The sequence below is a fragment of the Aedes albopictus genome, chromosome 2 (assembly GCF_035046485.1).
Source record: "Aedes albopictus strain Foshan chromosome 2, AalbF5, whole genome shotgun sequence".
NCBI lineage: Eukaryota > Metazoa > Arthropoda > Insecta > Diptera > Culicidae > Aedes > Aedes albopictus.
This window is the reverse complement of record NC_085137.1, coordinates 493,567,220-493,590,600: the sequence shown is the minus strand read 5'-3', so window position 1 is coordinate 493,590,600 and position 23,381 is coordinate 493,567,220. Positions and strand designations below refer to the sequence as shown.

The following is a 23,381-nucleotide window of genomic DNA, read 5'->3' as shown; positions in this document are numbered from 1 at the left end:
CCGTATAACAAATACCCCAGTCCGTGCTGGTTGTGGGGATGCAGAGGTGATCTCGGTCTTTAGTAGTAACAACCAGTACACTCTAACATTCCTTTCCCTTCCCAACTGACTATAAGGACGTGGCCGGCGCCGTTATTGATCCAAAATGTATGAGCTGCTTAAATTGCACTTTGAGAATAAGAGGAGTGACCCAGCCCTTATTCATTTGGATCTCAGTGCAATTGTTACCAGCTCAGATCAATCACGGAGGAGCAACCATTGACATGTTTAGTCAGATTTGATCGATCGTTTTGATCGTTAACGCAGTAGCCATTGAACTTTCGTGTCAGAGCTTTGTACTGCTCAAAAGGGATCTACAGATCTTAATTCGGCTTTGAACTCTTAAGGATTTTATCTATTGAAATGTCATACGAATAAAGTGGTCCGATCAACCAGAGTTCCTGAAATATACTGTGGACATTCTAACGTACTAACTTTACATTGTTGGGTTTATATGTAAGAAAGTGGTTTTGATAGTGATGGCTTGTTGAGAATCCTTTTCTGAAATTATCGGTTGTTTCAATTTTATGATTTCTGAAAGTTGTTGTAGCTGACATGCCGAACAGGATAAGTTTTTGAATCTAACATGCCCAAGATTATTCAAATCTGTATCATGCCACCAGCGTATCATGCTGGCATTTTACAGTGTATTGTTGGCGGGTTGTTCATTTGCCATTCACGTTCCAAGTTTTGAACTAAAGATTTTTGGAATATTTCTGATCGCTGTAAGCAGAGTTTGAACTTTTATTCATGCTCTTTAATGACGTTATTCCCAACAAAGAAAAGCTCGCTAAATACGGTATCGGCAGAATACCTGATTTTAACTGTGATACCTGTCGGACTCCTGACAATAATTTCCATCGCATTGTGGAATGCAGAAAAACGGTTGAAATTCGCGAATGGGTTTCTGACATCATTCGAAATAAGCTTCACGTAGAGTTTGTAAACCTTGATGAGATTCTAGCTTGGTTTGTTCCAGAAAAGAACTCAAGACTAAAAGCAGCAATGTGGCTGGCGGTGCACAGTATAAGTTATATGGCAAGACAAAAGCATTCGTTAAGTTTGTACTGGTTCAAGAAAAGCATAAGAGATATTAGATGGAATAATAGAGCGTTTTTCAAAAAGCAATTCGGAAACTATTTAAATGTGTGTTAGACTGTTAAAAAAAAATGTAAACTTAGATTGTAAAACACGAATTATTTTAATAAAAAAAAAAAAGAAATAAAATTAAAAAAAAAAACTTTAACGCAAGTGGATCGCGCTCAAATGCATCACTACTTTTATCAACCACCCCTCAAAGAACAATTATTAAAAAAAAAGTTTGTAACGAGTCCTTAGATACAGATCAAACCTAATACCCACTGTGACATACAAAATACAATGACCTAGTGGAACTGATACTGAAATAAGTTCAGTAACATATAAATTATGTTACCGAAATCCATAATATGAATTATTTTTCACTCGAATCTCTTTTCTTCAGTCAGTACCTTTCGACCAAATGTCCATTCGACGAATTGTCCATTTGACTAAATATCATATGCTTCATCTTCCACAAAATGGGTTTCAGCCAAATGTCATATTCCGATCTGGCAAATACTGAATTTTGGGTGAATTTTTTGGAAAAAACCTGCAGAATTTGACGGAATTTATAAATTCAGGTTTTTTATTCAAAAATTTGAGATTCAGTTCATCTAGTGGAATTCCTGTCGAACTTAAAGTTTTTTGCACAAAACTCTGACTGAATTATCAGAAAAGAAGTAGGAAAACTTTCCTAGTAATAATATTTTAAAGATAATCCTAGATTTCAACACATATTTTGCTAAATATTCTGAACATTTGTTAGATATTTATTCAAAAAATATTCCTTTTTTAAGAATATCGGGATTTCATACCGAATTCATCTTGGATTTCTAGCAGATATCGTAGAAAAATTCCAGGTTTTCCATAAAATGTTTCATGAGTTTCTCAAAAAGTTTCTTCAAAAATTTATCGAAGGATTCATTTTAAAAACCATCGAATGGATATTGAAAAATTTATCGAGGGTTTTAATTTGAAAACCATGTCTCCATGAGTTCTAAAAAAATCGGGCATTCTTTCAAAAATTCCTCCAAAAATCTTACAGCGATTTTTAGGAAACACTGCCAGAAATGAGTTAGCAGATTTCTATGAGAATTCTTTCAGGAATTCTTCCAGGGATAACTTGGAGAAATTCATAGTTTCCTTTAGATTTTTCCCAAAATTTTTAAGAGATGAACCCAGAAATCAATTTGAAAACTCCTTCATAAAACTTTCCTTGAATTACTCCAGCAATTCCTTTCGGAAAATCTTTCATAGATTTTTGGAAGTTCTTTTAAAACATCTTCAATAGTTCGGAAATTCTTCGGGAATTTGATTCAGAATTTCTGACAGAGGATCCTCCAGAAATTTCTTCAACAATTCCTCAAGACAAACTCCCATAGGTTTACTAAGAAATTCCTCCATACGTTCTTCTAAAAATCAGAACGACATATCTTTCAGGAATTAGCCAAGGATTCCTTCAGAAATGCTTTTAGCAAATCTTTCAAAAAATCAATAGTTTGGATTTCCTTGATAAAATTCTCCAAGGATTTCTTCAGATAATCTTCCATACTTCTTCAGAAATTCGTCAAAGCTTCGTCAAAAAATTCTTGTAGGGACTTTTGATATAAATTCTACAAGAATCTTTTTAGATTGCTTTCCATGGTTTTTTCTTTCGGAAACTCCATCATGGATTGCTTTAGAAAGTTTTCAAAGGATCGTTTAGATAATCCTTTGGAAATTTCTTTGGAAAATCTTCTGAATTTCCTACAGTGACTCCATTGGAAATCCATTCAAAAATCCCTTCATAAAATGAGATTTTAGAAAATTTGGGCACCCATTTAAAAAAAATGCTTAGGCTATAACTTTTTTGTTACCTCATCAAAACGTTTGAAAATTTCACTCGATATTCTTAACATAGTATCAATTGAGTGGTAAAAATTTGATCGAAATCGGTTCAGTACTTTTTCTAGTAAATATCCAAAGCTCAAATCGCTTCAATGTAAATTTTAGGTACTTTTTGACCATTTTTAGTTCCGCGTGCACTATTTTGACTGTAGAACTGGTAACACTGTCCCGATTTTTATAAAACTTAGACAGTGTAAAATTGTTGTGTTAAACTGTTTACAGTGAAAATTTCAGCCATTTTTGTTGAGTACTTTCAAAATAAGAGCAGTTTGCAATCTATTAAAAATCCTTTAAGGATTTTCTTTCTTTAAAAATTTTGGAAAAATATTGATCATTCTGAAAGAATCCCTATAGGAATTTCTGGTGGATTTCCTGGAGGTAATCGTGGAAAAAATTCTGATCTACTTTTCAATATGTGTAAATGTGTTGCATAATGCAGCACATTATATAACAGAAAAGTGTTGCATAATGTGCTAAATTATGCAACACTTTTCAATGCCCAAGAATGATTTGTGATAGAGCACTACTTATGTTCGCTAGCCTTCTGTCGATGATTTCGTTACTGCCACTACATCTGTTTTGCAGTTCTAATTCAAATCATGTGTGCTTAGTGGCTTAGTTCGGTTGGAAAGTATTGGAAGCAGCAACAGCAGTTCCAGTAGCAGCTTGACGACGACGCGACGGAAGCCCGAAAATTTGTGACAGTAATGATGGCACACAGAGTCGCATCGAACAAAAAAAAACTGCTTGTGCGGGTGAATGATCACACGTGGGTGACTTTTTGCAACTCGTTGCATAAATAACTATTTCCTACAAATAAAAAAAATGCTGAAGACGATTTGATCCGTGCAATAATCAAGTTAATCAGTTCATCCGTTCGTGGGTTTTTTGCCTCAACGGGAATTTAAACTCATTATAGAGATAATGATGCCTCTGTCAACTCTGCTAACACAATTTCGTTCATTCTACTATTCCACAGGTTTGCTTACCCTTCCGATCTCAAGCACTAGAAAACAAATCAATTCATCAGCTCCACCGCACCCACCATGATCCAGGGTTACGGTTCGGTGACGCAAGCCCTACTGGGCACCCTGCTGACATGGGGCCTCACGGCGCTCGGTTCCGGAATGGTGATCTTCCTGCGGGGCAATCAGCGCAAATCGTTGGACATCTCGCTTGGATTCGCCGCCGGCGTCATGATTGCGGCCAGTTTCTGGTCCCTGTTGGCTCCGGCCATCGAACTGGCGGAAAGCTCCAACATGTACGGAAGCAAAGGGGAGTTTGCATTCATTCCGGTAGCGGTGGGATTCCTGCTGGGGGCGATCTTCGTGTACGGAACGGATAAGGTGATATCGTTTTTGGGAATCAATAGCCCTACCATGATGATTGCGTTGACGCATGCCAACAAGGATAAGGCCGATATTGCGATCGACGATCAAGTGTCCTCGTTGGAGCATGGACGCAGCTCGTACGCGGGAGTTCCTCCGAACCCGCAGGACAATTCGTTGGCAATCGGGATGGAAAGCTTTGCGGACTGTTTGAACGCACAGCATGGAAACGTTTCGCGCAAGCGCAGGAAGGGATCGGTTAAGGAGCAAGCCACGTATACGAACACCAGTCAGAGCCAGATCGATGCACAGCTGTCCCAGTGGAAACGAATCATGCTGTTGGTGGTGGCCATTACCGTGCACAACATCCCCGAGGGGTTGGCCGTCGGAGTGAGTTTTGGTGCTATCGGAACAACGGAATCTGCCACCTTCGAGGCGGCACGAAATCTGGCCATCGGCATTGGCATCCAGAACTTCCCCGAGGGATTGGCGGTGAGTCTACCGCTACACGCTGCTGGATTCAGCTTAGGGAAGAGCTTTTGGTACGGTCAACTGTCCGGAATGGTTGAACCGATCTTCGGTGTGTTGGGTGCAGTTGCTGTCAGTGTGGCGAGCATTATTTTGCCCTATGCCCTGTCCTTTGCCGCTGGGGCCATGATCTACATCGTGGCGGATGATATTCTACCAGAGGCGCATGCAAGGTACGTATGAAGGGAAAAGTGAAGTTACTCCAAGAAAATGCAGGTTTGACAAATGATTTTCTATTTGCAGCGGAAACGGACTGATTGCCACCTGGGGAACGATAACCGGTTTTGTGGTGATGATGTGCCTCGACGTTGGTCTTGGATAAGCATATGGGCATTTGGTGCTCCGTACAAATACGACAATTAACAAAACTACTTTGACCGCAACATACCGATGTGATCTAAACTGTTGGAATGTACTTTAATCGATTAAGTATTAACTGTATTTGTTTAGAAAAAATGAGGAAACCATTAGCTGTACGAGAATTGGTTGATTTCTTAAAAGGCCTTGGAGAGCAAATCGAACACACCCGCTTATGGGTGGACGAACAAAATGCGAAGAAAAACATCATTTTCCCAAAATTTTATTTTATTTCTAGGAATAACATGTACAAATGAAACCCATTTTTATGATCTAGCTACACAAACCTTTGTCATGTATCAATTTTATCGATATCACAGTTCTCAGGATGATTTCTCCGAAAGACCAACCATCTTTTCGCTGATGTCCCACAACCAACGGGCAGTATCGTTATCGCGTCCTTCCTTGCTGGGCTTCACTGCACGGCAGTCACTGCAAAGAAATTAAAGCTTAAGGTAAAATCTAAATCATGCCAAAGCTGTAGCTCGAACTTACGCGTAATACTTTCCGCTTTCGTTAGCCAAATCCTCGTCCAGGGCAGTGTAGAGGCTCGTTTGGGCTCCAGATTTGGGAGTTTTGAATGTTAGGCGCAGAATCGGTTTAACAATGTTGCTAAAAGTAGTCAAGAAAAGCATATTATTGAGAGGTTCAAAAATGGTTGGGTCAGATTGTGCGACGTACTGCTCAAACAAGAAAAACAAGGATCCCATGTGTCGAGGTAGCTCAGTGTCAACGGTTCCGGGGTGTACCTAAAATGAAACGGAAAATTTGATATAAAAATTGGAGCATTGGGCATAGTGTTTTCTTAAGTCGACACCAAGTCAACCTGGATGGGATCGGACCAGATATCGATGGGCAGTGCTCTACATGAAAATCCCCAGTACTTAAGAAACCACTGGACGAATTTTTCAAAGTTACTTTGGAGGAAAAACCAAAGGAATCTTTTAAAGGTTTTTCCTTGGAGAGCTTTCTGAAAGAGTCGCTGGACGCATTTTTGAAGGAACCCGTGGAATATATTGCAGAAGCAATTTCTGTAAGTATCCACGGATACATTTTTGGAGAAAGCCTTGGAAGGATTACTTGCGGATTATCACTATCAAATTTTCGTGATTTGTGCCAACGTAAGAACAGTAATGACATTCACAATACGTGCGACGTGAGACGAGACATAACGCTTATATTAATATGTACCTTTCATCGACCGGTTTCGGGTCGACTTGCGGATTTCTTTAAGAGTTATTTTGTTGGAAATGCCGTCCGGAAGGAATTCATACAAGATTTTCTGAAAGAATTCTTCAGAAAATATCTGGATGAATCTCTAGAGGAATTTTTGAATGATTTACTGAAGAAATTTCTGAAGCAATTCCAAGAAGATAATTTTTTGGAACATCTGCTGGAGAAATTTCTCGAGAATCACTGAAATATTCATGTAAGGAATCCCTGGAACATTTTGGAGAATTTATGAATGAATCGATGCACGAATATCTGAAGAAATCAGTTAAAGATTCTAAAGTGTTCCTGAAGGGAGTTCTAAAGGAATCCATGTATTTTTCTAAATGAACCCTTTGAGAAATTTATGGAGGAACTCTTAGACTAGTTTTTGAGGAAATTCCTGGAAAATTTCATGATAGCCACTCTAGAGATATTTATTTAATCGCGGAGAATTTTCTAAGGAAATGATTGGAAAAAAATCTTAGAAAATCCATGTAAACTTATTCAGCAGATTGTTTGAGAAGGTTTTGGAGGAACTTCTAGAAGAATTTCTGAAAAGGTTCTAAGAGGAATTTCGGAAAAAATTGAAGGCATTTTTAAAACTTCCAGAACCTTGGAAGATATTTTTAGAGAGATAGCGAAGGGGAAATTTCAGCAGGAATTTTTGAAGGTATCTTTCCTCTCTGCTCTAAGCTGAAAATTGCTGCACCAATGTACTGCTCTTGATCACATCAAAAACTTTGCCGAAGACGAACTTACCTATCTTCTTTGAATCTTTAGACACAACAGATCAAAGTTAGACTTAATTTTTGGTAACTAGTGGTAAAATCACTAACTAAATTATTGATCACCTGATTGCTCTTGACTCCACTTGGCTCCGAATTGTAATGCGGCTCTTCCCTTGACAGTGCTGGCAGTACCTAAGTTTCTCCATTGATTATTATAACTTAAACATTTCACTTCGTGTATTTCGTAACGTCCTTCGAAGAAAGGTTGCAGGAGCGTTTCAGGGTTCCCCAAGGGGCTTCAGAGGGGTATCAAGAGTTCTCAGGTGCATTTTAAGAGGGTCCCAGGGTATTTCAGGAGGTCTGAGAGGCGTTCAAGGGGTATCAGGGTCATATATGGGGGTTTATAGGGGTTCTAGAGGCGGTCCACGAAGTTCCAAAGGATCTCAAAGTCATTTCAGTTGGTTTCAGGGGGTACCAAGAGATCTCAGGGGCGTTTGGAAGGGGTCTCAGAGGGTTTTAACGGGTATCAGGGCACTTCAAGGGATCTCATGGGCGTTTCAGGACAGTTTCAGAGAGTCTCAGGGGTATTTCAGAGAGCTTCCCAAGTAACACAACTTGTTACAATACTGTATATAATACATGATTCATACAAACGTCATTGTTTCGTTCCGAATATGGGAAACATATTTTCGTACACTTATATCACCGAAAAAGCGCAAAAAATGGCGGCTTATAAAACATCTTTGATGTTACTAAAGATGTATTTCAATACATTCTTATAACATAAAATTAAGTATCGAATATGTTCTCAGCATCATCGTAAGAACTTACTTGTTGCTAGCAGGAAAATTATTCATCATCAATCACACACTGTGCAAATAAATGTGACACTTATTAAATGATATTTGGTAATGGCTCAAAATAATTGTCAAGCCTTGCATTTCATTTGTAATTTACCATCTCGATGTTTGGTCACAATGACTTAATTTCATGTGCCACTCGAAATTTATGGTAAAATAAACACATTTGCTCTTCATAAATTAATTCGCCTTCCATCGGACTAAAACAAGAAGGGAGGTTTTTGTCATCTTTCTAGTTTTTGTAAGATTTTCGAGCACATTTTCAGATATGCAACATGGTGGGTTCTTGACACAGTACCGTCAGAAAGTTTTGGAAAACTAAATATTTTCAATTATATCGTATTTATCATGTGCTTTTAGACTGTAGAATTAGTATTCGTGTTCAATAAGGCCATTATATTATTCCATTGAATGCTTAAATTTTCCCGGATAAATAATTATTGGGAGAAAAACTTGTAGATAAACAAGCGGTTACACATCTATAAAAGCACTAGCCGTACCCGGCAAACTTTGTCTTGCCTACTGCGTTTTTTGACGTTGCAAGTTTCCATCCAAGACCAAGTCCCCGGTCACAAAACGTATGTAAGATCGATTTACAAAAACTCAATTTTTCCATGTTTTTTGCCTCATAAACCTTCCTTGGGTGAAAACTAACAGAACAAAACTAAGATGATCAAAATCGGACCTTCCGTTCGCAAGTTATGCGCGGTCCCACGTATGCCACTGCATTTTTATATATATAGATTTGAGTCAAACCTTTTAGTAGGCACTGTAATTTAACTGGCCTGATAGGAAAACAAACTCAAAATATTGGAAATACGTTCAAATTACAATTTTTGTACATCCCATGGTACATCCTTATAACATGTTTGCCTGAACCAATTGAAATACATTGAAAAAACATCTTAACAACGTATTTTCAACATCCATTCGCAAATAGCATAGAGGATGTCATTTTTGGTTCGGATACTTGTTTTGAGCATAATTATAACAATAACAAAGGTGGAGTGCAGCTCCTGGGACCAATCTGAATAAATTCTTCTCTAAATTTGCGGGAGTAAAATATGTGTTTCTAAGTGAGTTTTACTGGTCACGTAAGTACTCAAAGTGACCGCTAAACAAAAAATATGAGTTTCGGGTGCCATTGTAGTTAAATTTCCGTGCATCGGATGCTTCATAAATTCAAGTGAGTGAGAGAAGACAGAGATCAGATTAACTTATACATTAACGTATTAAATTCGTAAAAATAACGTATTCGTAACATATTTGAGCTCAAAGGTGTTAGCAATGTGCTGCTGAGGTTTAACATATCATCTTTAATTGAAAGAAAACAATGGTACACCAATCAAGTTTAAGCAACGTTATATTTACGTTTCTGTAACATGTGGTGAGGTTGATAAGATTTTGCAGTGGCTTGTTTATGCCAAACATAGTTTAAACCTGATTTCAACATAAGATGTGTACAGATACGGTTATAGTACTGTATTACAACATCTTTTCCAAATTTCATTTTCAAAGATGTTTTCTGTGTTACTTGGGTTAAGGAGCGTTTTAAGAGGTTTGAGGGGGTATCAGAACATCTCACGGGCATTTCAAGGGTGTCTCAGAGGGTTTCAGGGGGTTCCACAGGGCTCCGGGGGTCTAAGGAGCGGTTTTGAGGGCTTCAGGGCTCTCAGGGGCGTTTAAGATCTCTTCTTCTTGGCGTAACGTCCTCACTGGGACAAAGCCTGCTTCTCAGCTTAGTGTTCTATGAGCACTTCCACAGTTATTAACTGAGAGCTTCCTCTGCCAATGACCATTTTGCATGTGTATATCGTGTGGCAGGCACGAAGATACTCTATGCCCAAGGAAGTCAAGGAATTTTCCTTTACGAAAAGATCCTGGACCGACCGGGAATTGAACCCGTCACCCTCAGCATGGTCATGCTGAATACCCGTGCATTTACCGCCTCGGCTATATGGGCGTTTAAGATGGTCCCAGTCAATTTCAGAGGCTCCTCTCAGGTGGTTTCAGAGACGTGTCAAAGGGGCTCAGAAGCGTTTCAGGGGCTCCCAGAGTCATTTAAGGTTGTCCCAGGTGATTTCAGAGGTGTATTTAAAGGTCTCAGAAGCGTTTACGGGGGTGAGGCTCCAGGGGGTCTCAGGGGCATTCCAGAGGATATCAGGTCCATTTGAGGACGCTCCAGGGAGTTTATGAGACCCTTCAGGATGTCTCAGGAGCGTATTAGGGGGTCTTAGGGGTATTTCAAGGGAACCCTGGGAGTTTCAGGGAGTACCTGGAGGTCTCAGGAAAGTTTCAGTGCGATTCCAGGGGTCTTTTAAGTGCTCCATACGATCCAAACTGCGTAATCCCTTGGATTAAACCCAGGAAATACCTCCGAAGGCCCTTAACTCCTGAGACCCCTACAGAAAAGCTCTTAAAATCCTTAAAGCGCCCCTGAAATACCTTGAAACGCCTCCAAAACCTTCGTTATCGCATTAAAACGTCCTTCAAACGCTCTTGAAATCCCTGTAATCCATTTGAAAAGTCCATGAAAGCCCAAAAATAACCTCTTTCTTCAATTTCTTACAGTGATTAATTCAAATATTTCACTATCTATTCATACGAAATTTCTTAAAAGATTATTTTAGAAAATCGTGCGTCGACTACTTCAGAAATTCTTCATTAATTTCTACGGAAATCCTTAAGTACCTAATTCTTTCAGGAATTCTTCGAGAGAAGCATACAAAAACTCATCAAAGGATAAATTAAGACAACCATTCAGAAATCTCTTCAGCGATTCCTTCCGTAATTTTTTAAAACATTCTGCCCGAAATGCCTTCGGATGTTTTTTTGTGAGAATTCCTTCAGGAATTCTTCCAGGGATTTCTTTAGAAAACGTAGTTTCCTTTAGAATTCTTTTCATTTTTTTTCATAGAATTTACGCTAGAAATTAATTTAAGAACTCGTTTATAATACCCATTTTGTATTCCACCAGAAATTGTTCCTAAATTTCCTCCAAGTAATGTCTCCAAAAATTTCTTTAGAAAATCTTCCACAGACTCCATCAGCAATTCCTTCAAAGAATCCTTCAGTAATTCTTCCTGGAATACCTTAAGAAATTACTCCGGGGCTTCCTTCAGATATTCCCTTAAGATTTTCTCCAGAATTTTTTTCAAGAATTCTTCAAGATGGGTACCTTCTAAAACACCGTTAAGGCTATTCTTTATGGGACTCGTTCACGAAATCCTCTTAAATTCTTCTACAAGAAAGAAATGCTTCAAAATTCGTTTAAGAATAGGAATTTCTTTAGAAATTCTTAGAAAAATTGTACAAAAATTCTTTCAATGCTTTTTTTAAGTTTTCCAGAGATTCAAGAATTTCTGTTCATATTACATTAAAAATTCTGCATAAATACGTCCAGGTATTTTTTTTTTCAGAAGCTTACCTTGGTTTTTCTCTAAGTACTTTAACAGGAATTCCTAAAAAAAATCCTAAAGATGTCTAAAAAATTCTTCAATAAACTTTTATAGGAATTTCACCAAGGGTTTTTCTAGGAGTTTCTCCAGAATTTTGCAGCAATTCCTTGAGGAATGCCTTCAAATATATCTCAAGAGTTTTCTTGAGAATCTTAGGGATTCAGAAGTTTTAGCACTGGACTACTTCGAAAATTCTTCCATTTTTCAGAAATTCAACTTTAATTCTTGTAAAAATATCCTACAGAGAATGGAAGTTTTTTCAAAGATACCTTTAAGAATTTCCTAAAAAAATCCTTCAGGATTCAGATTTTTCTCTTGGGGTTCTTCCAGAAGTTCTTCCAGAAGTGGCACAAAACTTACAAAATTCCTGTATGAATTTCTAAAGAAATATCTGAAGGACTGTCTGATAAAAACTCTAAAAAAAAACTGCTGGTGATATCTTTGGAAATTACTAGTAAAAAATTCTGAAAGGGTTTCAGTACAAACATTCCTGAAGCAATTTCTGAAGTTATCCCTGGAGAAATTTCTGGATGAATGCCTAGGTAAATACTGAATCTCTTTAAAATATAGAATTTTCTGGACGAATTCAAAATGAATGCCTGATAGAACCCCTGTATATATGGAGCAATATCTGAAGGAATTCTGGAGAAGTCCCTTTAATTATTTTTAAAATTTGATCCTGGAAAAATTTCTGAACTTCTGAAGAAAAACCCTAAAGGTAGAAGAATCTCCGAATTTTTGTAAAAATATCTCATTGCATTTAAAAAAAATGGAAAAAAAAAAATCGAAAAAAAACTTCTCATAAAAATTCTGATAAAATTCGTGGGCAAAAATGTTTGAAGAAATGCATGCACGAACTTCTGTAGCAACACTCGAAGAAAGCCCAGGAGCAATTTCTGAAGCAGTACGTGGACTTTCCGTGGAAATTCTGAGAACTTTTGACTAAAGAAGAAGACCCAAAGAATAATTCCTGGAGGAAATCCTGTAGAAATTTTCAAAGAAATACATGGAAAGGAATAGATTTCAAAGGGATACCTAAAGGAATACCTGAGGAGCTTCTGATGATATCATTTTTGGGAATTCTTCAAAAATCTACTTTACATCTACTGGCGTGCGTGAGAAATGGACTCTTACTCACTAGACAGGCGCGTTGCCAACTACACCACAAGAAGACCCGAAGATGTAGTGACTAACCTGAATTCAAGTTCAGCTCGTAATTCTGAGGTTACCTTTTCCACAAACCGCACTTCTTTCGGATGAATTAGAGGTCCATCCACACCACGCATCTATTGTATACACTAAAGTTTTTTTTACGACGGTAATGATACCGCGTAAAAAAACCGCGTTATTTAAAAAAAAAACGTCGTAAAAAACGCATTATTTCAAACAACGTCGTAAAAAAAGTTTTTACGACGGGTTTTGAAATAACGCGGTTTTTACGACGTTTTTTGAAATAACGCGGTACCGCGTAAAAAAACTTCGGTGTATGTGTAAAGCCTAGCCGAGAGCGCATTGTTTTCAGTGTGAGGAAAAGATAACCTCAGAATTTCGAGATGAACTTGAATTCCGGTTAGTCCCTACATCTTCGGGTCTACTCGTGGTGTAGTTGTCAACGCGCCTGTCTAGTGAGTAGGAGTCGTGAGATCGAGTCTCACCGAGAGGACGAGTAACTTTTTCACAAATCCCGCCTCAATTTGTCCATTTCTCACTCACGCTAGTTTTTCTTAGACGCAAAATTTCACAGCCTACTGTTTTGGAGTTATTATAAAATTAAAATAATCATAAATCAGTTTTTGACACTGATATATGTTGCCCTTTACTGGCATTTACCAGATTAGCTGGTATGTCATAAACATACAGAAAAACTTGTAGTTAGAAGACACAGAATGTTGCTAATTGACAAATTGAGGGATGAATTTTTGAAAAAAATCGCGTTCTGGTGGGATTCGAACCCACGACCCCGTATTCGCTAGACCGGTGCTTTAACCAACTAAGCCACAGAACAGGTGATAATTCTGCGGAATAGAAAGCCAAACTGAACCCGAGCCCTCACCATGAACATTCACTTTTTCAAGAACCATCATCTCTCTTTCGGCTTAGATGTCAATCCACAACACAGCCTCGTTTGTGCCCAACAACTACAAGTGAGAGCGTATTATTTTTATTTGAAGCCGAGACTTACTCTCGCACTCCGCATACCTAGCCACCAAGCAGTCTGTTTGCTGGTGTCTAATTCAGTATGCGTCGAGAGCTCGGCACGGTCGCACGCTCCACGACCAACTGCGCCGATGACGCAAGGTAGGGTACACTGATATATGTTGCCCTTTACTGGCATTTACCAGATTAGCTGAGAGAGAGATGATGGTTCTTGAAAAAGTGAATGTTCATGGTGAGGGCTCGGGTTCAGTTTGGCTTTCTATTCCGCAGAATTATCACCTGTTCTGTGGCTTAGTTGGTTAAAGCACCGGTCTAGCGAATACGGGGTCGTGGGTTCGAATCCCACCAGAACGCGTTTTTTTTTCAAAAATTCATCCCTCAATTTGTCAATTAGCAACATTCTGTGTCTTCTAACTACAAGTTTTTCTGTCAGTTTTTGAGCTTATTTTAAAGTTTTTACGAAGATCTTGTGAATTTAAAATATTTGTTGATGCAGATGAGTCAAATAATAATTTTCGGACAGAAGCTGGTGGGATATAAGCATTAAAATCTGCCAACAAAATCGAAATGTGATGTAATTTTCAAATTATAGTATCTCACAAAGCGCAAAAAATCGCAACCTGAAATTTTCTCACATATACATCAATACTATGCAAACACACCGTCAAAAATTTTAAGAAGTGTTTTTGGCGATTTCGAGATATTCGTTCTTTTGTAATAGTATTAGTAAAGGTCATGCCAGCGTCTAACTTTTGACCGTAACACAATGGGAGTAGACCTGTGCGCCGACTATATTTTGCTCGGCGGCGGCGTGAGGGCCATTTTTGGCCGGCGGCGGCGTGAATCGGCGTGATCAAAATTTGACCATAATGTCAACATTAGCGAAATTAATTTTTACCAGTGCTGAAAATTTCATTTCGTCGTATCTAAATTCAATCACCTACAGCTCATTTTAGAAGCTGAACCTGAGAATATGGTATATGAAAAACTTGTGGCACTATACCAGTTCTGCAAGAAAGTCACGGAAAACCCGCTATTTTTCGAATATTTAAGGTAAATGTCACGGGCTACCTTCGAAAAATGCCAATGATATTCACGGTGAATATCATTTGGCATTTTTCAAAGGTAGTCCGTGACATTTACCTTAATTATTCGAAAAAAAAAACGGTTTTTCCGTGACTTTCTTGCAGAACTGGTATAGTGCCACAAGTTTTTCATATACCATATTCTCAGGTTCAGCTTCTAAAATGAGCTGTAGGCGATTGAATTTAGATATGACGAAATGAAATTTTCAGCACTGATTTTTACATTTGATTGAATACCTTTTTTATTCCTGTTCGGGTCCGTCACTGCGACCAGTTATTAGACCTATTCTGAAATTACCGTATTCTTAGTGTGCTGCATTTTGTATTACTCTGTTGCAAAAGAAGGCCATAAAATGTCGATTTAGCTATAATTTTTATTTTGTTTTCCTCAAACATTCAGGAGCTATCAAAATTGATAATAAGGTCGAGCTATTCACACTAAGGAATCCACGAATGATTTCCGGAAAGAATCTCCGAAGGAATTCTAGCAGAAGCATTAAAAAACTTATTGAGAAGTCAATGAAAAAAACTTCTGGACTGATCGCTGCACGAACTGCTGTACGAAACCATGAAGGAACTTCTGCAAAAATGTCTGGTGGTTCAAGATTCTCACTTAGAGAGATCCCCGAAAAAACTTATTAGGGAAATCCCTGATTGGAATTTTCAAGGAATTTCAGAAGAAATTCTAGGAAGATTCCCAGGAATGCAAAGGAACTTCCAGCAAGAATACCAGAATACCAGGAATACCAGCAGGAATTTCCAAAGGATTTCTAGGAGGTCTCATCGTAATATATCCTGGGGGAATTCTTGAAGGCATTCGGGGAATCTTCGTAGGAATTCCATTAGGAACCCCTGAAAGAATGCCAGCGGGAATCCTCACAAAAATTCCAAGAGGAAATCTCAAAGGAATTCTATCAGTAATCCTCAAAGGATTTCTAGCGGGAATCCTCAAAAAAGCTCCAGTGGGAAATGCAAAGGAAATTCGAGAAACAGTCTCCAAAATGATTTCTAGAAGAAATCAACAAAAGAATCCAAAAGGAAACTGTAGAAATTCCAGGAAGAATCCTTGAGGAAGGAATTGCCGAATGAATTCCAGGAGAAATCCTCAAAAGAATTCCAGGATGAATCCTCGTAGGAATTCCAGCAGGAGTCCCCGAAGCAATTCTAGGAGGAGATCCGAAACGAATCCCAAGACGAATGAATTTCAGGAGGAACCCCCAGAGGAATTCCAAAAAGAATCCTCGAAGAAACTCAAGGAGGAATTCCAAGAGAAATTCCCGAAAGAATTGCCGAAGAAATTCTAGGAGGAATCCCTGAAAGAATTCCATGAGAAATCCCCGGAGCAATTTTATGAGCGATCCCCGAAGGAATTCGAGAAGGAATCTCCGAATGAATTTCAGGAGGAATCATTGAAGGAAGTTCAAGAGGAATTCCCGATGGAATTTCTGGAAGAATTTCTGACAAAATTACAGGAGAAGTCCCCGGAGGAAATCAGTGAAGAATCTCCGAAAGAATTCAAAAAGGAATCCACGAAAAAAATCTAGGAGGAATTCTAGGAATAAATTCCAGGAGGAAATCTAGGAGGAATCTCCAAAGGAATTTTAAGAACAATCTCCGAAGGAATTCCAGGAGGAATCCATATAGGAAGTCCAAAAGGAATACCCGACGGAATTCCAGGAGGAATTCCCAAAGGAATTCCAGGACAAATCCTTGAAGAAATTACAGGAAAAATCCCAGAGAAACCCACGAAGGGATTCCTGAAGGAATCTCCGAAGGATTTCCAAGCAGAATTCTCAAAGAAAGCGGAACCCTCGAAGGATTCTCAAGAGGAATCCCCGAAGGAATTCCCGGAGTAAACACAGAATGATTCCAAGAAGAATCGATGATGGAATATCGGTAGTAATCACCGAAGGAATTTTGAGAGAAATCCATTAAGGAAGTCCAGGAGGAATTTCCGAAAGAGTTCCAAGAGGAAATCCTGAAAGAATTCCAGGAGGAATTCTAGGAGTTATCTTCAAAAAAGTTTTAGGAGGAATCCCCGAAGAAATTCCAGGAGGAATCCCTGGAGGAAGTCCAGGAGGAATCCCCAGAAAAATTCCAGTGAGAACTTCTAACGGCTATGTAGGAGGAATAATCGAAAAATAGCTGGTAAAAGAAATTTAAAAAGTAGCCAGGAGGAATCCTCGAAAGAATTCCGTAAGTTATCCTCGCAAGAATTCCAAAAGAAACCCCTAAGCGAATTTCGGCAGGAATCCCCGCCGGAATTCCTAGAGGAAATCTCTAAAGAATTCCAGCACGAATACCAAGGGAATTCTAGCAGTAATCCCCAGAGAATTTCCAGCAGGAATCCTTAAAAGAATTTCAGTGGGAATTTTCAAAGGAATTCGAGAAAAAATCCCCAAAGGATTTATAGGAGGAATCAACGAAAAATATCCAAGACGAATCTCAGAAGCAATTCCAGAAAAAAAAATGAGGAAATTCTGAGAGGAATCCTTGTAGAAAGTCCAGGCAGAAACCCTGAAAGAAGTCCAGGAGGATTCCCTGACGGAATTCCAGGAAGGATTCTCAAAGAAATTTCAGGACAAGTCTTCGAAGGAAGTCCAGGCGGAATCCCCGAAGGAACTCCAGAAGGAATTCCAAGAGGAATTCCCAAAAGAACTGAAGTAGGAATCTCCGAAACCATTCCAAAATGAATCCCCGAAGGAATTCTTAGAGAAATCACCGAAAGAATTTTAGAAGGAAACCCTGAAGGTTGATTGATTGATTTGTCTTTATTAAAGAGACTTTCAGCCCTTTGCGGTACCCTGAAGGAATTCCAAGAGGAATCCTAGAGAAATTTCATAAGGAATCTCTGCAGGAAACGCAGGAGGAATCGCCGATGGGATGCCTGGAGGAATCCACGACGTAATATCAGGAGTAATCCCTGAAAGAATTTTAGTGGGAATCCATGAAGGCAGTCCAGAGGATGCCCGAAGAAACTCTAGGAGAAATCCACGAAGGAATTCCAATCCCCGGAAGAATTCCACGAGGAATCTCCGAAGGAATTCTAGGAGGAATCACCAAAGAAATTCCAGGATGAATACCTGTAGAAAGTCCAGATGGAATCCACGACGGAATATTAGGAGAAATCCCCGAAAACAAAAAATCAAGAGGAATCTTCGAAGGAAGACTAGAAGAAATCCTCGAAAGAATTCCAGAAGAAATACCCGAAGGCATTCTAGGAAGAATCTCCAAAGAACTTCCAGTTCCAGCAGGAATCGCCAAAGGAATTCCAGGAGGAATCCGGGAAGGAAGTCCAGGAGGAATCCCCTAAGGAATTTCCGGTGGAATCCCCGAAAAAAATTTCGGGAGAAATTCCTGTAAGAATTTCAGGGGGAATCTCCGAAGGATTTCCAGGCATAATCCTCGAAAGATTTTCAGCGAATTCTCCTAAGGGAATCTTTCCGAGTAGGGGAACGATTTGCAGGAGGTATCCGAAGGATTTCAAGGAGGAATTCCCGAAAAAAAATCCTGGGGAAATTCCAGAAGGAAATCCTCAAGAATTTCCTGGAGATATGTCTGATTAAATCTTAAGGAAATAATAAAGGAATTCCTGAATGAGCTTCTGGAAAAATCTCAGATATAACTCCTGGAGGCATCCGTGAGTCCTCCTATAAAAATCTCCGAAAGAACCCCAGGAGGGATCTCTGAAAAAACTCTTGGAAGAATCCCTAAAAGAGCTTATCGAGAATACCCTGGAAGCATCTTAGAAGGAACTTTTGTACTAATCTTTGAACGAAATTCTGCGGGAATTCTTGAATTCTCCTGAAGGTATCCTTGGATCCTCCTGCAAGAATATCTGGAGGTAATCCTGGAGAGATTTCTGAAGGAACTCCTGGAGGAATCGCTGAAGAAATTCTGGAGGAATCTCTAAAGAAACATCTGGACTTATTGCTGTAAAAACTCCTGCAGGAATTCCTGAAACATTTCCTGATGGATCTTCAGGAGGTATCTATGAATCCTCCTGAAAGAATCTCTGACGGGACTTCTGTAAAGCTACCTGAGGGAAATGCTGTTGGAATAGCTGAAGGTATTTCTGAATGAATTCCTTATGAATTTCTGAAGAAACTCCTGTACTAAAAGTTCTCCTGTCGAGATCTTCTGAAAAATAAAATCTTCTAGCGACATCCTTGAATCCTCCTAGATGAATATCTGAAGTAACTCCTAAATAAATTTCTTAAAGAGCTCCTGAAAATTTCTTTGATTGGAATTTTAGAGGAATCTTCGAAGAAATTTTATGACGAATTTTGTATGTATTTCCAAAGTAACTCCTTTAGGAATCCCAGAAGAATTTTCTGGAGGATTCCCTAGTGGATCATCTGAAGGTATCTCTGAATCCTTTTGGAAGAATCTCTGAAGAAACTTCTGGAGAGATGTGAATGATAAATAATAAATGAAATCTAATAAAATATGAAAAAAAGTTCTGAGGGCTTCGTATTTGTATCCTGAAATTCCCTTTAAAATTTCTTCAGAAGTTCTTTACAAGAGTCTTCTGCATAGTTTACCTAAAACAATAGAAAGAAAAAAATAAACAGACCAAAGCTCCAATGGCCAGACTTTAAATTATTAGAACACACTGTTTTCAATATTAATATCATTATGTCATATTTAACTTTGATGATGTTTTTTTTTTGTTGTAATTTTTTAAATAGTATTATTTCCGATCTCTTTTTGGATAATCTCATGGTAATCCGATAGAGAATGGTTTTGACTAGCGTCTATAACTGCAAAGGTGAATCATTGATTAACTCTTTCGTTAATGATCGTATTACATTAACAGATGGTAAATCATAAATAAAAATCTCATAAATAAAGACATAAAAAAAAAACAGATGGTAAAATCGATGATGAGAAATCAATTGTTGTAGTTGCAGTTGCATTCGAAGTCTTATGATCGTGAGATTTTTTTTCTCAACTTTATGTGAATTTATTTTTTTTTTTCGTGCACTGATCACCGGCGTGAAAAATGAAAACCGGCGGCGTTGCAAACAGCGGCGTACGGCGCGCCGCCGATACTTCGGTCGGCGTCGGCGTGGGACAAAAAGTGCCGGCGGCGGCGGCGTGGCGCGGCGGCGCACAGGTCTAAATGGGAGCTTGCACAGTGACGTCACTTTTTATCTCCTTCTCTTTCTCTCCTACGGCGTCGTCCCATATCCGAGTAAACATTGCCCTCAAAATTTTGAGGGCAATGTTTACTTTTTGTATGAGAATTTGCGAGGTTATGTTTTTAGTGCAAGCCTCTATAGTGAGTTGGCTCCTTCGAGAAAGTTGTCTTTAATTTACGTCGAAATTCCTAGGCCTACTGTTTTCGGTTTATTATAAGAAAACATTATTTATATTTTTGAGGAGTATATGTTCAGAATAAACTACAACTGTCAATAACTCAAAAATAGTAGGCCGTGGAATTTTGACGTCTATGAAAGAGTTGTTTATTTTGTCAAAACAAACCATTTTCTCGAAGAAACCAATTATCTATACTGTTACGGTCAAAAGTTAGATCCTGGCATCACCTTTTCTAATACTATTTCTAAAGATTAAATGTCTCAAAAACACAAAATATAGGAATCTCTCCAAATTTTTGACAGATTGTTTGCCTAGTATTGATGTATATTTGCTGAAAATTTCAGGTTTCAGTTTTTTGCGCTTTGTGAGATATTATAATTTGAAAAGGTGTTTGAAAAACCATCAATGCTTCGAAAAAGAACAAAGATGATCTACAGGGGATAGACAAAATGATCGGGACAGGCAAAATTTTCCCTTCTCAAAAAAATTTCAAATAGCTGTAACTTTTCGAAAAGTGCATCAAATATTCTCAAATTTTCACTGTAAGTTCATCTACAATTTGTGTATCAGTGGACAAAATTTGGAAAAGATCGGACTATTCTGCACAAAGTTACAATGATTCAAAAAAGAGGTATAATTATCCGATAGCCTGTAAGTCATAAATAGTCAGAATTTCGTGTCATTCGGTTCATTGAATTCGGAGATATAACAGCTCAAAGTTGGATATCGGATAATTCTACCTTTCTCTAAAATGCTTATAATTTCGTGCAGAATAGCCCGATCTTTTCCAATTTCCAATTTTGTCCACTGATACACAACTAGTTGATCAACTTACAGTGAAAATTTGAGAACATTTGATGCACTTTTCGAAAAGTTACAGCTAAATGGGCATTTTGAAAAGTGAAAATTTTGCCTGTCCCGATCATTTTGTCTATCCCCTGTATGAACCTTACCAGATTTAGCAAATTTAGAGTTTAAATTTTAGTTTCTGAAATCAGCATCCCAGTAATCTGACTAATGCCGTTTTTCTTTTTGATCCAGTTCCAACCTGGGTTCACAGTTACAACCCAAACCCGACTTCGGTTTCGCTTTTACTAAAGTTTGTTTGACGTTGTTTGCTTACACATTTTCCGCCAATCCAGTTCCAGCCCAGGTTAAAAAAGAAAAACTGCATAAGAAATTATCGTTTTTGTAACGGCTACACACTTAACACTACAGCCGTTACACAACTACTAATTGTCACACAAAACACACAGCTGACCTCATCATACTCGTTTTACGATCCCTCGCGTACGATTAGTCCATTAGGTACTCACAGCCCCATTCAACTACTCAGTACCTATATAAAACAAAGCATTACCCACTACCCGCAAACGAAATATTCCATGCCGATGCACCTGAGAAGAGCACACTTACCGCGTACGTCGTGACTCCCGTTCCCTGCAGCCGCTTCGCCAGCTCTCGCGTAAACAGCACATTGGCCAACTTACTCTGGCAGTAGGCGGTAACCTGGTTGTACGACTTCTCGCTATTCAAATCACGCTTGTTGATCGTTCCGAACCGATGCGCCAGACTGGATAGATTCACCACCCGAGACGGCGCGGACGCTTTCAGCCGGTCCAGCAACAAGTTTGTTAGCAGAAAGTGTCCTAGGTGGTTTGTACCGAGCTGTAGCTCGAAACCATCCTTGGTAGACGCTTTCGGACAGGCCATCACACCGGCGTTGTTGATCAGAATATCTAGACGTTGTTCCTCTTTGAGGAAATTGCTGGCAAAGGTTCTCACCGAGTCCAGCGACGACAGGTCCAACTCCCTAACGTGAATCTCGGTACAACCGGTCTCGGCCATCAGGTCTTCCCGAGCTTGATTGGCCTTCTCCAGCGATCGACACGCTATGTAGACTTTTCCACCACGCTTCAGCAACTCCTTCGCGGTTTCCTTGCCAATTCCCGTGTTGGCGCCGGTTATCACAATCACTTTTCCATCGCAGCGCGTTCGCTTGCGAAACTGGCCTCCCTCGATGTACAATCTGCGAAATAATGGAAACCAAAACGAAGTCGACCTTGAACTTGATCTAGATGTCCAACTGTGAAGGCCGAGCAGTTCATTACCTTATCAACTTGAAGCCAACAAAGGCGATCACAGAGTAGGCCGCGATGTGAACGAACGAAAACATGTTTCCCACCGAAGACCGTTTGCTTGAGACTACTGGGGACTTGGATGGATGCAAGTGGTGACGACTTGATTAGGAAACCGGAGCGCGACTGCAAGAAAACCTGATTCGAAGCCGATGAAGCGCAGGGCTATACTGAGAGAGCGATTCGTTCGTTTACCGAGTGGTTGCCGTTGGTTGCAGTTAGCACCGTCGTTACTTGGGAATGCCTGTGGGTACAATGCGCGTGAGTACTTTTTGTGTAATTCCACCGCAAGACGCAAGTTTTTGGACGCGGTGTTGAGGAAGGAAAAGCAGACATGTGGGTACTTACTGCGGCGGCCTGAATACTAACTATCGGATAGACATGAAGAAAGTACGCAACTACTACTGTCGACGACAAGCCTTCTTCTGCGTGTTGTGATGTAAACTGGTTTACTAGAAGTCTAACATCGGAGCTTATTTCGTCAGACGGCGGCAGTGCGGAGATAAGATTGTAAATGCATGCCTACCTACGTACAGTTGAGTAGGAATAGATTTGTGTGAGTAGCATTCTTTTTTACTATTGTAGGGCTCAGGAACGCAATGTGAACCAATTATGCAAATCAATCAGTTTTATTACTCTTATATAGCAGTGATTTACAATAAGTATGAACACAAATATTTATCACTGAAGATTTTTCTGTGTCATCACGTATAAGAATATTTCATTGTGCTGATTGTTGCAAATTTTCATTTTCTACTGTTGATCAAGATTAGAAATGTGCACCCTAGATTAATCATCCACTGAAGCGCAGAACACGCTTTTCGAGATTGTCAGATAATTTGTTGAACTCTGATCCTCTCAATATGAGGGGCAATGCACAAATTACGTATGTCTGGCATCAGAATCAACATTTTTGGCGTCATTTCGATGATTTCGTGAAGATTGTATTTTTCTCGATTCCGCTTCTTTGAAGTGTGACATATTTTTTGCATGGTCCATTAGACATGCCAGTCGGTCAGTAGGGCTAAGGTTTGTACTATTCCTAGAGAAGTGTAGGAAATGCTGAGAACAAAAGAGAGTGCAACTAAGATTCTCATGGGTTATGTTCTAATTAAGTATATCAGCTAGTGAGCGGGCAATAATGTTTGACAGCCATTTTTATGGTTGAGTCACAGACAAGCTGACGCAATACTCTAATATTT

At 39.1% G+C, this 23,381-nt stretch overlaps 2 protein-coding genes across 3 annotated transcripts in view; one reads left to right on the top strand and one right to left on the bottom strand.

The window, feature by feature from the left end:
* Nucleotides 1–5,505, top strand: part of LOC109423349 (zinc transporter ZIP11) — a 12,378-nt gene extending 6,873 nt beyond the window's left edge. For both annotated transcript variants that reach the window (XM_019698303.3, XM_019698304.3), the window contains exons 3-4: nucleotides 3,986–5,035; nucleotides 5,106–5,505. In XM_019698303.3, coding sequence (XP_019553848.2) covers nucleotides 4,053–5,035; nucleotides 5,106–5,184 — 1,062 coding nt within the window. In that variant the 5' untranslated portion in view covers nucleotides 3,986–4,052 and the 3' untranslated portion in view covers nucleotides 5,185–5,505. The remainder of the gene's footprint in view (nucleotides 1–3,985; nucleotides 5,036–5,105) is intronic.
* On the bottom strand, nucleotides 5,427–23,381 carry LOC109423352 (retinol dehydrogenase 12). Its single transcript, XM_029870556.2, has 6 exons — nucleotides 22,528–23,381; nucleotides 22,153–22,423; nucleotides 21,458–22,070; nucleotides 5,901–5,968; nucleotides 5,715–5,831; nucleotides 5,427–5,651 (listed from the first exon to the last, which is right to left on the bottom strand). Exons 2-6 carry the CDS (start codon nucleotides 22,215–22,217, stop codon nucleotides 5,543–5,545), a joined length of 972 nt encoding a protein of 323 aa, XP_029726416.2. The 5' UTR covers nucleotides 22,218–22,423; nucleotides 22,528–23,381; the 3' UTR covers nucleotides 5,427–5,542.

What these genes read in the sequence shown, in the direction of transcription:
- LOC109423352 (XM_029870556.2), bottom strand. Translation starts at nt 22,217, where the DNA reads ATGTTTTCGTTCGTTCACATCGCGGCCTACTCTGTGATCGCCTTTGTT. An exon ending in CGGGAGTCACGACGTACGCG is followed by an intron (nt 5,969 to 21,457) that starts GTAAGTGTGCTC and finishes GTTTCATTTTAG; the next exon opens with GTACACCCCGGAACCGTTGA. An exon ending in GAAAGCGGAAAGTATTACGC is followed by an intron (nt 5,652 to 5,714) that starts GTAAGTTCGAGC and finishes ATTTCTTTGCAG; the next exon opens with TGACTGCCGTGCAGTGAAGC.